This window comes from Nicrophorus vespilloides, unplaced genomic scaffold (assembly GCF_001412225.1).
Source record: "Nicrophorus vespilloides isolate i.1.1-1 unplaced genomic scaffold, Nicve_v1.0, whole genome shotgun sequence".
Taxonomy (NCBI): Eukaryota; Metazoa; Arthropoda; class Insecta; order Coleoptera; family Silphidae; genus Nicrophorus; species Nicrophorus vespilloides.
Genome location: NW_017096602.1, coordinates 420,032 through 437,817, shown reverse-complemented (window position 1 = coordinate 437,817; position 17,786 = coordinate 420,032). Strand labels below are relative to the sequence as shown.

Genomic DNA, 17,786 nt, shown 5'->3' with positions numbered 1-17,786 from the left:
CTAATATTAGCACATACTTCAATATATTTCAGAAAATGTCTTGACACTTTTGTAAATGTTTCTCTTTGTGGTTTAATACGAACATCATTGATTATTCTATTAATATTTCTCTCATTGGCCTACTTTCCAATACTGCTCCGTGAATTATATCATTTTATATTAATTTATTATACTTCTATAAATGCGAACATGTCAGAAAATTTCTTGACTTGTGTTTTCTCTCTATTGACCCATTTTCAATCCCTTTCTAAGGATATTAAATTATTCCATATTCATTCAAATTACTTCAACAACATCAAAGAACTTCTTGAATATTCTATTATTTTCATTCACATATTGACCCATTTCCAAGAATATTACATTAATTATATCATTCCATATTAACTTGTTATGAACACGTGATAAATGTTCAAAATATTAAGGTTTTGTAAGTTTGATCACAAACAACATTGAATACTTAAACAATAGTTATGGTCAAGTTTACATGTAACTTTTTACTTGAGCATTACTGAAGTATTATTACCATTATTTATTTTTCAAAATATAAACTAAGAAAGTAATAAAGTAGAAAAAGCTGTTAGGACAATCTTTTTTTGAATTAATTGAGTCTTATTAGATGCACTTATAATAAAAGTAACAGAAACTAGTCCGATCCGAGTTTGGTTATCTGTAACTGTGAACGCGGAGAACAGTATTGGTTATCTCACTCATAGTTTGGCACACCTACGCATGAACTTTGTGTTAATCTCGAAATATCCCAATGTCCACATCAATCAATACCCCTGTTCACAGACTCCCACGAATAGCTGAACAATACACTGATGCAACTCGTTAGCTTTGTATCATTCATCAACCACTGAACTATTTCATTTTTAATAGTCAAATCTATAATATTTCTACTACGAATTGAATATCAATGAATATCACAAATTTTGAATGACTAAATTAAATATACAATTTCTTTCAATGACCTTTCATCTTCTTAGTATATTTTGAAATATATTTAGTTTAACTTATACTATTATAGTAAACTAATAATATAAATACTTAATACTGGTAAATCCCGTATACAATTGTATATTAATATTAAGCAAAGCAAAACCAAAGAAAATAAGAATATCTTTATTTTAAAGCAGCTTTGAACAAGAAAATAAAAGCACCTCATTGTAGAGACAATCGTCTTTTTACCCTTTGAAATATATAAATTAATATATTTTTAGATGAAGCTATGCACTAGATTCCAGAACGAAGAAGACGTAAAATGATTCCGTGGAATTCAATGCAGAGGTCTGCTCTGCAAGTCTACCACGTACTTCGACTTTTGTCTCGTCCTTTCTTTCTCTATTTATTTTTTTTTCATGCTCACCACAAGACTTTGACGATTTATTCACGCGACGAGTCTCGTATTTCATGCGAAACTTTTTCGAACGGCGTCAGGTGTTTTCTTTTGTTTCGCCAAGTCAGCGAGGAAGACTACCACTACTACCTAACACCACCACCACCTCTACCAGCCGACAGGATTAAGAGTCTTGATATATGTTCAACGCACGTCTGCAGGAGGTTCCTGCTTAATTTACATAAAACGTATACGAAAGTACGGAGCGAAGGCAGAAGGCAAACCAAAAGAAGAAGAAAAACAAAGTGCGGAAGAGCTATAGATAAAAATACGAGTCATGGAAATGGGGAAATAATGCACGTCATAAACAGGGGATGGCGTTCATAAAATGAGTTGAATTTTATTGCCCGTATTTGCAAAGCAAATGCAGGAAACACACTCATAACGTCACCCAGAGAGACGGAAGGGTGCAAAAAAGAATGAAAATGAATGATATGTATATGTGGTGGATAGAAGGGCGGGAGATTCGATTTCGAGCGGCGTAATTAAATACTCCAGCAGATTCGCAATCAAGGATGGGATGAATTTAAAAAAAAGCGATAGAAGAAAAAAAGTACTGCAGCGCCCTTTGTCATTAAAGTAAAGTCAATTCGTTGTCGCATTAAACAGCAGCTGCGGTCATGAAAACCGTAGCAGTGTTACATTTTAAATGGCCGGAAGAAAACGCCGCAAAACCCCCCGAAATCCCACTTAAATCGTTTCAACTCCATTGTGTACCTGCTTCCCCCCACACATGCCTAGAGCACCCAAGTCATCTCGTACGTCACCCGCACTCACACTCTCATCCACCCCTCAAACAATGCAAACTCGTAATCTGGGAATCCCCTGACCCCCTCGCGTTTCACACTCGACTAAAACCTCCCCCGCGTTGGAACGAATATGTGATTCAATTCGCAATTCCATGAATAGTCCTAAAGCACACATGTCGTGGCCATATCTAAGAAACCCCATAAATTGCGGAATTTTCGAACAAGTGTTACTCGGGAGTTATGTGAACGAATGTTGGGGGGATGGGAGCTAGTTGATGTAACCGAATTCGACGTGTCGTCTTCCCCTCTTGGCTCCGCCTACGCACCTAAATCTTAAGAACTTCATTTTCACGGTTCGCCTCGTTTGATAATGCCACTTCGCAGTATCCAACGGAATTTATTAACTCGCACGTGATAAAACTTAAACGCCGAACGCATTTGCGTAATTAATTTGCAATTTCAGTTATTCAGTACCATGAACCTCCTCGCTGAATGCCATTATATCATGAGTAAATTGAGTTCCTTGTGTACATACGTTCTCCAATTGCACAGTTATTCAGACTCACCCGGTTTAGTTACAAATTATCAAGACATTACCAGCAACGAAACTTTGCAGACATACATTTATATTTTAGGTTAATTAATTAATACTTATTTAGGTAAAAAAAATCAATACTTTTACTCAAATATGTAACTATTCCTCAAGGAAACACTAAAAAATGGAGAGATGGAATAACAAATGAAACGCTTTCTATTGGATCATAAATCTACTTTATTATTTTCGGTTTCAGATCAATAATCATGTGAAAAGGTAAAAGTCAAACAATAACTTTCACTCACCGTAGAACATGTAACATCATTTTTCATAATCGAATGCATATTGACATTTGCAGGAATCACGGCACGTGTTTATTTCATTGATCGGAAAGCGAAATGTACAGTTAATAAAACTACGCACAAAATGAAAATAGATTTATACCATTAGCAAATGGTATTTCAAGGATGGCATTATCAATGGATAGTTATGAAAGCAATCAACGGGAAACGCTCATGTAACTGCGACCCGATGGACTGTTGTGTTGTGTATGTACATAACGTTTATTTATTTATGGAATTGGACCGTTGGGCAGTTAGTTACATTTATTTTGTATGAAATTACGATGATTGCTACGCCGAAATGCGTGCACAACTTAAAATCACATTTGTATTGATTAACTAATCCATAATTCAAAAACTAATATTACATGTCTAGTAGAAATAGTACAATTTGAATAATGCTGACAGATAATATGTTTTCAATATCCCTAGTCTCGACCTTAAACTATCAAATACCACGTTGTTAATGAATATTTGTAAGAGACATTAAAAAATATATAATTACTATTAAGAAAAAAGTGTATTAATGATTTTATTTATTTATTAATAAAAATGTAACAATACAATTACCGCATTGTTATACACATTGATGTAAGAAATAAATACAGGTGTACTAAGAGTATTATGTCCACATGGCAAGACACTGCAATTGCACCTGTCAGATTATATCAAACTCTATGCTAACCAATAGTAGGTACATCTGTCATTTATATATGAATTTATATAATAATGTTCCAACAAAAAAGGAGGATTCATGAGCGACATCTTAGACTGATTAGGATGAATAACACAAAAGCCCTTTCAGGCATCAAGGATCAACTGCACAAAGGAAGGATAAAAAAGTATGTATGTATGCTTCATAGAATTTCTGAAAGTATACCCACAAAATACCAAATGATGAATGCTTATTTGGACAACAAAACTTTCTGATATAGAAGTATAGAATCAATAAATGATCTACTCGAAACGGTTGTGATTGTTATATAAATAAACAGTCATATTAAGCTCATCGTCCACCGGATCAGTCACGTCCAGTTACACATAATCTCCATAACAACAAACTAAACAAAAACAGTTGGTGCCGTCACGCCCGTTGTCGTTACGATGTTTTTGTTATTTATCGCTATGGAGATTTTCGCTGTCAAAACCTCCGAATTTTCATTTGAAATATCTATAAAAATAATTTATAACTATTTTTCCAATTTTTATAAAAGGTTGTAGTTGTAATATTGAAGTAAATAAAAAAAAGTTATGTAAACAATAGTTTGTAACAAATAAATAGAATCAAATATTCAAGTGTACATTAATTTGCTTAAGTACAAGATAAATAAATAAAGTCGGCTTAGAATGGTATTGAAGTCACATTATATAGTACTAATTCGGTTAACATCTGGTGGACTAAGGCTGAGGCCACTAATTTGATCTGCTCTCGTTGTAAGGAATATATGAATACATAAGATTAATGCTCCACGCTGAAGATGGATGATCATCAAATTTCGATCGCGTGAAATGACCGTAGATAATCGACGGTCGCAAATTGAATAAAACGAGAGAGAAACTTTAGAAATAAAAAGCGGTCTGCTCGAGTTAATGGGGTAATTATAATAGCACGTGTTTATCATCCACATATTGTTTTTTTTTTCTCTCTCTCCCTTTTTGGTTTCGCAAATGACCACAAGTGTTGAGCTATTACCGCGATGGCATTATTACGACCGCTTTCGAGAGGGGTGCTGAATTACGTGCCATTGTTAATGGCCTCCTAATGTGCGTTTTGCAAATACCGATTAAAAGTGCGATTTATTACCTCCACGGTCTGGTTAATGAATTCCTGTCATATTGTGTGGCATGTTCCATGTTTTTCTCTGTCTCTTTTTGCTTTATTCTTGAAGGGGAAAGGGATGATGAAGTTGGCATATTATGAACGTAGCAAACTGGAAACAATCGAAATTTAAATCCAGTTATTTTTCGCAGGGCGGCTTCATCATTGTCCTGGACGGTGGGGTTTAAGAGATTAGATGCGCCGTTGGGGGTGCAGCAAACGGGGTGATTTATGGTAAGCCTGATAACACGTTCATTGACCGAAGACTTGGAAAGGGCACATACATCAATGCTCTGGACGCCTCCCTCACAACCCTGCTCTCTTCCATTTACTTTCCCGTTCACTCTTCCTTCCTTCTTCACTCTTATCCTTTTTCTATCCCTTTCATTAGCTCCTATTCCCAGTCGTGATTGCTGTTTCCAATCCACAGGGTGTTCTCAACATTTATCAAGGAGTGTTTCATTGCATACATTCTTATAAAATATATATATATGTCAAAGTTATTGAGTTACAGTTGACAAAATGGACAGTTTTATCAATATTCGTATAGTGATTCAGTGTAACTTTTGAACACATGTTGAAATGTGCACAATTTTAGCAAATATATTAACCAAATTAAATAGCTTGTTAGATTGTTCTAAAGTCGGCTATTCACTACTTGATAGTTGTCAAGTAAAACTTTGTTTATACTCGACTTTTTTTTACTACAATATTTTGGATAGTCTACTTGCCATTACTAATTTAGTATAAAATTAGTATAAGTTAGATGTAAATTCAACACTTGATTTGATATACTACTTCAGTGTATGTGACAGAAAATCTATTTTTTTTTGAATAAATGGACTTTGATTCACATAACTTTCAATACAATACTTTGCACACCCTGTATATCCATCTTCTTTTCTCTTGCTACACAGTAGGACAGCAAATAACTAGTGTTCCATTAGAGTTATCTCCGGTATTGATATTTTTTTTAAATTGAAATCGCATTATGCAAGCACATATACACACAATGCGCGGTAATTGCGTGCGTATGGTTGCTGATGGGGTGAGGGTGGATGAGTGGGCGGAAAGGGTTTGAGTTCTGACGTCTGAAAATTCGGTTGGTCGATAAGCATAAATCCAAAATTAGAGGGGGTAGTGTTGCCGTGCGCCGCGGACCAATTAGGGTCTCCCGTTCAAATATTTATTTGCAATCGCGGATTCACATACGGCCTCGAATTCGCCTGGGGTGGCTGAAGCCGCAGGACAACAACAGCTAACTGTTAACAAATCGAGCTCCGCGTTTAACCGGAATACGCACACAGCGTTATTACCACCCCCCGCGCACTACCCCGCCAGAATTAATATTTAAATAGTGTTTGCGTTGGCCATCATTTGCGGTCAACTAAATTGAAATTCGCGTACACCTCATCCCCCAAAATTCACCATACACCCACACCAAATCACCCTATGCGAAACCGCACATCGCCGAAAGGGCGTTGAATTTTTAACGCGATTTGCTTCCATGCACATTTCATTTTCCAATCTTCGAAATGGAAATCCACTTTGCTTGTTTTGCTACTGCCGTTGCTTCACTTCTATTCCAACTTCTAGTTTAACTTCTTCCCTTTTCAATTTTTTGGATTGTTGTTTTTGGCTTATTACGAATGCAAACCTAGGGCCGAGTTCGTCCATGGATCGATGCGAACTCGCCTTTTCCGTCCATGGCATCACGATAAACGTATTTCGTAGTTGCGTTCGGCTGTTATGTAAAAATCACGAAAAAAAGCATTGAATAAATAAAGGCTCTGCATTGCTGTGAAAGCTTTCTCTGTGATTGAACCGATAGCCGCTTAAGGGAGCAGCATTCATCAACTTAATCAACATATGAACATGTTTAAGGATAATATTTTTATATATTAGTATTCATTGAGATACTTTAGATTCAGGCCAATAGTGACTATTGCATTCGGAATTAGGAAGTAATCTAAAATATGTACACCCTCAGCATTCTTTTAAACAGGGTACAAAAGCTTTGAATAGTATACAATTTAATTTTTCTTTTAAAATATACTTATTTTCAGTTACATAAATTAACATTTTTTTAGGAAAATTATTCAAATTTGCATTATTTTCAAATTTCAAAAACACAATTATTAGGTCAGCATCAATAGATATTTTATGGATTTCGTTTATATCAATGTAGAAATCAATTGAACGAGTTATTTTTGTTTGAATCAATATTTTTAAAACGAAAAAAAAAACATACAAAAAAAAGTGTAAAAATTTGCGAATCGAACGTTTTTGTTTGCAATAATTGCTAAACCAAACATTGCGTACGCGCATTACAGATCCGCGCCCATTTGCAGTGCGGTGCAAATTGCAAAATTAAACACGAAGCATCAATTAATATACCGCTAAGTTAATTAAACTGGAGCAAGCGTTTTTCCACCGAAAACCCGATTATAATGGCCATTAGTCCTTCTCCCCGAAAACGCTTCACTTCAGAAACTTGAAAACTCTCAGCGGACAAATGAAAAAGCGGCAGCAGCAGCAGAAAGCAAAGAGAGTTGAAGATGTGCTCTGCTCATTTTCCATTATTACTACAAAATGCTAAATGGAAAAGTTCCGAGAGAGAATCGCGGCGTTCGCAGATTAGTTTAATTAAACTAAAGAACAAATGTTTCGGTTTGGAACCCCTTCGGCGTTTCCGAAGCAAACTGGAAACCACCACGACGTTGAGGCATGTCACAACTCACAACCATTCGGTTTCGGAATTGGATATACGTATTGTTGTTTGCTGATTGAACATGACTGCAAACCGATCGGATCTTCCTAAATTTCGGAAATGAACCGCCGGAAACAGATCTTCGGAAATAATCTGGATGTAATACGGGCAGCAACTATATCCTGTCAAGAGCCGCGTATATGTACGTATACTTCACTTGTTTATTTCGATGCGAAAACGAGAACAGATTTAATGTACGATTAAGCACAATAAGCAATAAATATTATCGTACAATGCGTTCCGCGAAACCATTTTTGTTTTCGGTTTAAAGTTGAATGCACGCCTTACACTATATAACAACACGTTATGCGCATGCATTCGAAAAAAGAAGAAAAAAAAACGAGCGACGAATCCAATTTACTTTTTGCAGTTTAATAAATAAAGAAATGCAAATTATAAAACGTATCTGGAAAGACCGATCGCCGTAAATAATTTGCGCTTGTGTCCTGCCGTGTAGACAAATGGTCGATCGGATTGAACCTTTTTTTTTTTCGTGAGACGGGACGACCATCGAAGCAGATCTTTGTCGTGGAATTAACCCCAGGGATCCGAGGGAATTAGCGGTGTGTATAAGAAGGAAGAGGATCGATGGAGGCCTCAGTGTGCGGAATAAATAACGAAAAATAGGGTGCACACACACATCTATATATACACACTCGGAAGCTCACGCTCACTCGGAAGAAGGGACGCATAATATTGACCCGAGAGAAGAGAACCCTGAGCCCAGAGACTGACTGGAATATTAACCAGTGAAATTCGGGTCTAAATTACAATACTGTCGGAACCAGACGGAATATGAATATACCCCTCTGCATACTCTCTAAATCCTCTTCAAAAACACACACACCCCATATATTTATATTTTGGCGTTAAGCATTTCGAATCTTCCTATTTATATTTTCCAACAATCAACAATAATCTAGGTTCTCAAATACACAAAATATTTCACACGAATTAAGTCAAATTAATGATATTGAACCTGTCATCAATATGATTGACAATATTTAATATTTACATTTCGTAGATTACAAAATAATATACTGATTAGTTTGAATCTATATAATTCTATCCAAATAAAGGAGTATTAAATGAATCACGTTTTCCTTTGAAACGATACATATTTTTAAATATAATTATGTCAACTATGAACAAATTCATACTATCTTGCAAAACGTATATAGAAACACTCAAAATAAAGTTTAAATAAGAAATATAATTAATCTAGAAGTATATAAGATCGATATAATAAGTAATTTATTTATTTTACTAAATAAAAGTAATGTACAAATTATTAATGAGTTCAAACGTGTTTTCAAATAAACAGTAAGATTTATTTGACATTTCCAAACAATTAGAAAGAAAACCGTCTAAAAAAATTGACTGCCTTACTTAATAAGTTAATTTAGCTCATGTACAAGTGGTTTAACGATAACATTCATTCAACTTGCTGTTGAGTAAACAGAGAACAATAGTTGAAACGCAAATGTTCTGAACAGTGTGAGTAAACGCGTTATATTGTTGTAAAAATAATGGTCCCTTTCATATAAACGCCCGTAATTGTTCCATAAAATAAAGAGTTACCGAGTTTTCGACGCGAAACTTAACTATTCACACTTAATTTACCAAATTGCATTCGCTTGTTAAGAACCCCCGGCCTCCGTACGCTCGTTAAAACAAGCCCCAAATACTTTCAAGACCATTCAAGATCCATCCAACTGCATAACAGACATACGTATCTCCGTTACAACAAAAACAACAACCAAAAAAAACATGCACTTACAATTCGTCAAAGAAATTAAAATAACCCACAACACGAATAGTAGTATTAAATATTTAGTACGAAGAAAACAAAGCATATTTTCATGACCTAATTTAATAAAAATAGTTATTTACGTAACAAAGTACAGTAGCACAACATGCTGAATTACGATAAAATCGCATTCAACTAATGAACAAGTTATGCAAATTGCGATTATTTATTGTTCGACTTCTATAATCCTTTTAATCCGTTGCAAACGTTCCATTTTTTTTATGATGCAATAACATTGAGCATAATTAGTAATGATAATTTATTCATGAAAGATTATTCATAATTAGTTTAAATCACACATTTATATGCATATAATAAATTTCCTAGAAAGTGATATAATTGATTCTTGAAAATCAGTTCTATTAATAGAACGAAATTCGAATCAATTTCTTCTACATCAAAAATATGAAATACAGTGGAACCTCGCATAACGAGTATTTCGATTAACGAGTAAAATGAATTGTAAGAAAAATGACTCGCTTAACGAGTGACGATGAGAAGAGAAGTTCCGGATTGCGCGCATGTGTATTTTTGTATATGTTTTGTTATTGCTTTTATAGCACTTTGAATACAAATAGTGTTAATTTATAACTTCATAGGATAAACATTAATAATTACTAAAATTAATTAAATGTTTTCAACCACATTAATTCTGTTTTTTTTTATAATAATCAAACCTCATTATGTTTATATTATTCTAACTTATAGAACAATAATGCAGTACGTAATTATTACATTTGTTTCATGCAAAATATATAATTGAACAATACAGTAAAGCAAATTGTAATATCGCATTTGCTGCATAAACTAAATTAAATTAAATAGCCGTGCATTCGGTCGGATAAACCCTTGTCACAACATTACAAATAATAATAATATTGTATTGACCGAAAACATCAGTGCGTATATAATTACAATATCCAATCATTGAAAAACAAAAAACAATTAACAATTATGCACGAGCGTACACAAAAAAAAAACACCTACACTCGTTTCACTACGAAGCTGATTATATTTTTATAATGTGCGTAATAAAAAAATTATATATATATATATCGATCATTCACATTCATTTCGTGTTGATGAAAGCAAATATTTATTATTCGTTTCGCAGCAATTTTTTATGTAATCAAAATGAAATTTCAATTCAACTGAAATAATAAATGTACGTAATAAAAATGCAATCGTTAAATAACTGCGACGGAACAATAAATATTTACAACAAAAAAAAAATTTTGAACAATTAATTTTGTTTAGTGAATTTGATAATTGTATTGATCCAATCAATTAAAAAAGTGGTAAACGAGTAAATACGTAATACGTTCTAAAATTGGTAAACAAGTATCAAAAATTTTCACCCAAAATATTTTCTAAAAGAAGAAAAATTCATAAATTTTTTACCAAAATTTGATATAAATTAAAATGATAAAAAAAAAACAAAATAAAAACAATTTTATTTTAATATTTCCAATTTTCTTCCTCTTGTAATTTCTCTACATAATTTCCATTTATTTCAATACAAGTCAGTAGAGACACCTTTTAAAATATTCCTCAAAATCGGCTTTTAGGAGCTTTTCAAGTTTCTCTTCATTGAAACTGAAGACTTTTCTTTATTTATTTTTTAGTTGAAATCAAAAATTAAATATGTAATAATTACTTTTATTTTTTAATGTGAATATGTATTGAAATTGTTTCATTTTAAAGTAAAGTGTAAAGTAAAAATGTTGTTTATGTATTATAAAACAGTGTGATGAACATTTACCGAAATCGAATTTTATGACAAAGTAGAGTTTCCGCCTAGAAAGTAAAGGTTTTTAACTCGATGTAGTGGATGTATATAATAACGTTACAATACATAAAGTGTATTTAGCAGAGGCGTAGTAGTGACCATATGGCTGGTTTATTTAATAAAGGAAAACTCTACTTCGCAGTGGGCGATGGGCTTTTAGAGCCGGAGTGCATCGGACACCTTGCTATGTACGTAAAGTAAAACATCAGGATCAGATATATCGATTGATCAATTTAAGCAAAATCAAACAAAAAAAAAACATAGTTTCAATACAAAACAAATACTCAATAAAAATGTTTCATTTACAATAAACGTTTTTTCCTATAAAACCATAAATAACAATGATACAATTTCGTTTGGAAACGTTTGATTGTACCATTTAGTACCAAAGTGGAAATAGCGCATGAAGTAGGCATTCAATCAATAGTACATTTTTATTGTGACAGGTAATTACGTTCGGCGAATTGAATTGCGTGTTTCGTGTGCTAGCGGATGGTTAAAAATGAAGGAAGGAAGGTAGGTAGTAAGGGTCGGTCCTTCTTCATCTTCCTCTTTCGCATTTCTTCCAAACTTCTGATATTTCCATGCAGAACGAATCGAGCGTTTCCTTCCCTCGGAAACACAAACTAACGTACTTGTCGCAACTTTATTGAATTACAGGTTCTCGTATGAAGTAAAAGATAAAGCGTATGCCATCGCAAACACTCGCGGTGACTCACAATTTCTCGTTTAGAATTTCAATACGAAATATTAGTATCAAATGGAAACACAGCGTGAATACCAAAAAGAGAGCTCGTGCAGAATTCAATAACCGCCTCTCTCACTCCGACTTCAACATTCACCATTAAATAGAAGCGTTCACTTCGAACTGAAACCGTTTGTTTACTCACTTTCATACAATTCATTAACGTAACGCAAAATCCATGCCGCTAATAACATTTAATCAACGAGAGAGATAGAGAGATGCAAAAAAAACAAAAACGTAAAGCAAAATCGTGAATTTATTATTACTTTTTTATTGTTTTCCATCGACGTTGGAAGCTTTGTGGTGATTATTTTTTCGGGCCCAATAAATATTTGCATTCCATTAACGGAAAAGCGAAACAAATTGGTAAACAGTCCGACCGCAAAAATCCCATGTGTTTGGGATTTATTAACGGATGAAACTACGAGAGTAATTTCGGTTTTGCGCTAACAAAAAAAAAATATATTGTTTATTTTTTTTTCGGACGAATTGTATGTACATACATAAAACAATGTTTTCCGTGGTTCGAGGTACGATCTTATGGGCCTTTGAAGAAGTTAAGAGTTAAAGTATTTAGAAGTTTGCGCTTTGCGAGATTTGCATAGTCCCCTCGCAAAATTACGTTTTCTCATCAAGAAGAGAGAAAAAAAAAAAAATTCCCCCTTCAATGCAAACTATTCCATGAATTAATTATATCTCGCGACATTAAAGTTGCATCAAGAAATCCGCGCTTGAAAACAAAACGAAGGCGCCTATTGGATAATAAGTAACGCTAAAGATTATATTTACATTGGAATTAGCTTACATAATGTTTTCGTCTTTGTGTCGTTTTTTAACACCATCTGAAAATACTCAACTGGATACTAATTTCGTATATAAACACGATGATTAAAAACAGCGATTAACTTGAGAGGATGATGTTCTGTGCATCGATTTTATCAGGTATAATATTGCCAGTTTGCGAGATCCGGAATTTGTGTTGAGATAGTTGTAAGCATGTCGCATGTTTAAGGATGACGATGCTATCGAGAGAACGAGAAAGAAGGACGTTTCATAATATTCAAGTAATCTCTGGATCAGTCCGAAAGCTCGGGACGTATGGTATGCGAAATTGGTATTACGGATTTAGGAGCCTCGATGTTTGTTCAATATTGTCGAGAACTTGCATCATCGGGCGCTGAAATTCCTGCTGATACTCGTAGCAACAGAGACGTGAAATTCTATGCATTCGGTATTTTCAATCAATACAACTTTTGGAATAACAAAAGCTTTCGTTTCAATTCCCAAAGATCAGTTATGAGCGACAACTTGTTATGAAAAACAAATACCAACACTAGTCAGATAATATCTTAATAAGATGTTATTTATACCGAAAATTTAATTTATATTTGTGATATAAATGATAATAAAGAATACTAACTTGAAACTAGTAACAAATTTCTAAATTTTATTAACTATATTATTTCATGGTCAAAAATAGTTTCGATCGACATATTTCTACAAAAATAATTAATAATATTAGTCAGAAGATTGGTAAAAGAAATAATTTCTTAATATTTTAATTGGATATTTGTGAATGAACACAACAAATACAAATACTGTTTACTGTGCGGTAAGCAATATGAAAAGACATAAAACACCGAATATTAATTACTAAATTAGTTTACTTAGTACACTTTTTTTTAATTACTAAAATTTTATTTTTTAAATTAAATATGTAAAAAAACAAAGAAATATTATACTATTAGTAAATAATTTTTAAAAGGCAAAGGATCATAAAAACTTCCTGAAGTAGTTCAAGTCCAGTTTGAAGAAATAACTGATTATTACAAGTTTAATGTCTAACTGTAAAATTATAACTAAAAGTACAAAATTTCAAAGTACTATAAACAGAAGATGAAAGATAATATCACCCTACATCATCAATGATTACCAATAACAAAGCAGTTAAAACGATAGCAAAGCAACGCAATGTTAAGTAATCGTGAAAATAAAAACTTGTACAATCATTATCAAGGTATTCGAGTGCCGGAAACGTTTATTTGGATGTTAAAACTTGTAAAACGCTTTTATGGAGCTTCAAATTCTAATTCCAGCTGCCGCCGCCTATCAATTGAAAACTTCATCCAATTCGAGCTCTTTTTACCTTTTCTTTTATAGGCAGTAAATTTACATCCCGATTTCGATCGTTAATTAATCCGGTGAGAGTATTAATATTCTCTCCATAAAGATATTACGGTTTCATTATATACTTCGAGTAAACAATCATTATTAGTTTTTTATTTTTCTTTATTTTTTATTGTTTCGCTTTAGAAGCTTTACACGGTGCAATCGACAGCAGATATTTTAATTGGCACGAACGACGCATAACCGTTTTAAGCGTAGCAATTAAATACTACGAGTTGTTGATAATTGCACACAACCAACGCATTTCTTAAATTAAAAACATTATTATAGTGTAATATTTCAACATGAATCAAACGATCAACGCATTTTTTTATTATAAATACAATTTTAATGTAGTATTTCCACATTCCATCATACTTAGTTTATCAAAATTATATAAATAATATATTTTTATGTCAATATTAATATTTGTTAATTCATACAAATTACTCGTAAAATTAAAAAAAAAATAACAATTGTATTGTTTTATTCTATTTGTCTTTATATACAGAAATAATCATCAGTTTATTAACATAAATAATTTATGAGGTTTATTTGACTTTAGTGTAAAAGTAATAATAGTTTTTCACAATTTACTACCATACATAAAATGGAAAACGTAACCAATTTGAATATTTCTCTTTGACATTTTGATATTTGGGTTCAAAATGTTCGCATTATAAATGGCATATTCAAAACTGTTTGACATTTCACCTGTAATTATGAAAAAAAAGATTAAAATGTTGCATCGTGACATTTGCAAACATTTAATACTAGATATTGTCACTAATTGGAAATAATAATAATATTAGTATTTATTTTAAGCAAGTAATGGTTATATTACTCAATCAAATGATTAATTTCGTCATACAAGGTTTTCCTTTAACGATTTACCTAATTACATTGAAAAAATTTAATGAAAATGAAAATTGTTTTATTTATAAAATAATAAAAAAAAAATATACTGCATGCATTGTATAGCAAAATTGGTCTTTAAGAATTCAATATGAATACATATGGAAAATTATTGTAATATCGGTGAGAACGAAAACATTTTTTTTTCGCCATCCTCTATACTTCGACATCGGCATATAAAGAGGGTGATTTTTTTCGAAGCACCTGCTTCTACACACATATACAAAAAGGAGAGCGGAGGATTATAATTGCTTCTTCTCGGAAGCATTTACCTGCTTCAATTCCATTGTCGATATACAACAAGCAAAGAGCATCTGGTTCACGAAGTTCGGAAGATGAAATATTACCTTTTTCTTCGCAGTAAATGATTTTTACACTCTGCAAGTGTGAAAATGAGTTATACGGAGTCTTCAAATTTATCGCCATACCTCATTACCAAATTGATAACTCCAATTTAGAGTTTTCAGGTAAAATTAAAAGTTTAATATAACTTAAAAATCGTACAGTGATGTTAATCAAACAAAGTTTCATTAATTAGTAAGATTTTTTATTAATTATTTAATATTGAGATGAATACCAAACTCTGAATGCAAATAGTATTGAAAGTAGTTTAAATAATTTAAATTGTAATTCAAAATTTTTAGGTAAGAAAATGAAAAAGAAGAATAACAGAGTTTTCATTAATTAGTATGATTTTTAGTAATTAGAAGATATTGGATGTGGTTTAAATAATTTGAAAGGTATGCAAATTTTCAGTATAATGTAAATCAGGTTTCGCTATAGCGAATGTAAATACGTCAACCCGAAGGTGCAAAAATCATTGGAGACAAAAGTGATGAAAATAAATAAAACAGCAAATCAAATGGAAATTTGGGGATAAGTAAACTCGCCGATTGGTAATTGGAATAATTTCAATCAGTCCAGCCCATTTGGTTTGCGGGTTGGAAGCGTCCAATCAGTAATTTTGTTATTGCAAAACCGATTTGCATAAATCCAATCGTCGCCGAATTTGCATTCCGGTTTACGGCGACGGAGGATGAGATGGAAGAGGACGTGGTTGAGGTGAGAGGAGAGGAGGACACCCCTCGGATCTTCACTCGAAAGGTTGAATCCGCCACCTAATATAATTGAACAACCGAGGTTCGGTGTAATCCGCATTGTGCATTCTACTGCTGCTTATGCAAACCGGATTGCGTAAGACCAGAAGTCCCGCAAGATGAGGTTTTAAATGCGTGTGCACTTTTTTTTATTTTCAAGTTTCGGTAAACAAAATCTTAGACAATTTAATTAAGAGCCATCTGGTCCGAGGACGAAGTGTTGTTGCATTCCCACCTACAACTGAGCTACTACTAGGTGTTACTTCATTCACATAAATAAACTGTTCGGAAGAGATGCGTGATCCGTGTGGGAGAGGCCGATGATTGTGATTTAATTATATCTTGCGCGTTTCGGAGATGCATCTTCTCATGATGCAGTCTACAGAACTACTAACAGACTGTTACAGAGTGATACACATGTAATCATCGATGTGGGGCAACAAAAATGATCGAGAAGTATTTAAAAGAAATCAGGCTCACCTTGGTGGATTGAAAAATCCCTCCGCATAGAGCGACCGCACAAACAAATGCCGCGTACCGCAACATCTTCACGAGATTCCTCCGAAAAGTGGTATCAGTTCTTCACGTCCTCCTCTCGTCTGCAAACGTGTGTCGTGTATATGCCTCTCTTTGAGTGAGTGTGTGTCTGTCTGTTTTCTGCTGAGTTCTGGTTCTGTACGCCAAGAGGGAATTATTGTACCGAAACGGCGAGCGAAGAGCACTGCACTTAGAACTTTATCCGTAATGGGTGTAGATCTGGACTGAGACTGGCTCCACCTAGTGGCCCTCCGTTTAGCATTGCGCACGCTCCATCCGACCTGTACCAAGAGTTATTCTTCCATCTCTTCCTGCCGCATTACACAACCGGCGCCGCGCCGCCCCCGCCGCTCCCCGCTCAGCCTGTTGGCCGCCCGCTCGCCGCCACCGCCGATCCGCTGCCGCCGCCCCCCGCTCGACGCCACGGACCGCCCCCACCAACGCCACCCAAGACGCGGACGTATCAATAAACCGATAATTAATAAACTGATCGGGAATCCAACCCACGCACGGAGCTTCCTCTTCAACACTACGAACAGAAAAAGGCCGACCTCCAAAATCCCTTTCTGAACGAATTCCAAATGCATTAGAAACTCTCCGTTAATTAAAACCCGTCCAATTCCTTTACGCCACCTTCGAAAACCCCAATTTACCTTAGAAAAGAACAAGTAAAACTAAGAGCACCTCTCGGTCTTCATAAACTATGTCAACGAGCTCAGAAATAAACAAACTAGCGCCAGTTCTTTCTTTGTTAGAGTACTAACCATACCCACTATTGCCTCGAACGATCATTTCTATTTGTATTCAGCATAAATGTTTAAATTTAAATGTACGTGCTAACCATCTATGACAATATTTATAATCAAATTGATCAACAAACTTGGCACCATCGTAGCTTCCAAATAATATCGTAAAAATACTATTTAATTCCTCTTTTAATTCATATTCCCTAGTATTATTCAAGAATATAAAAAAATAGATATTTACAAACAGAATCAGTTTGAAACTCAATTTCAATTTTTTATCAAATTTGTAAGGGTCCCACTAATAAAAACTCCAGCTGACCCTGTCTACATTTATTTAATAAGAAAATAAATGGAAATTGAATGATCCAAAA

The 17,786-nt window shown here is 33.7% G+C and overlaps 1 protein-coding gene across 2 annotated transcripts in view; it reads right to left on the bottom strand.

Annotated features, from left to right (window-relative positions):
* The window catches only part of LOC108557573 (beta-amyloid-like protein), a 66,014-nt gene extending 49,091 nt beyond the window's left edge, over positions 1–16,923 (bottom strand). Inside the window, exon 1 of one of the 2 annotated variants that reach the window (XM_017914151.1) lies at positions 16,613–16,923. In XM_017914151.1, coding sequence (XP_017769640.1) covers positions 16,613–16,678 — 66 coding nt within the window. In that variant the 5' untranslated portion in view covers positions 16,679–16,923. The remainder of the gene's footprint in view (positions 1–16,612) is intronic. The other variant, XM_017914150.1, reaches the window with a different exon arrangement.
* Between the last annotated feature and the right edge of the window lie 863 nt (positions 16,924–17,786).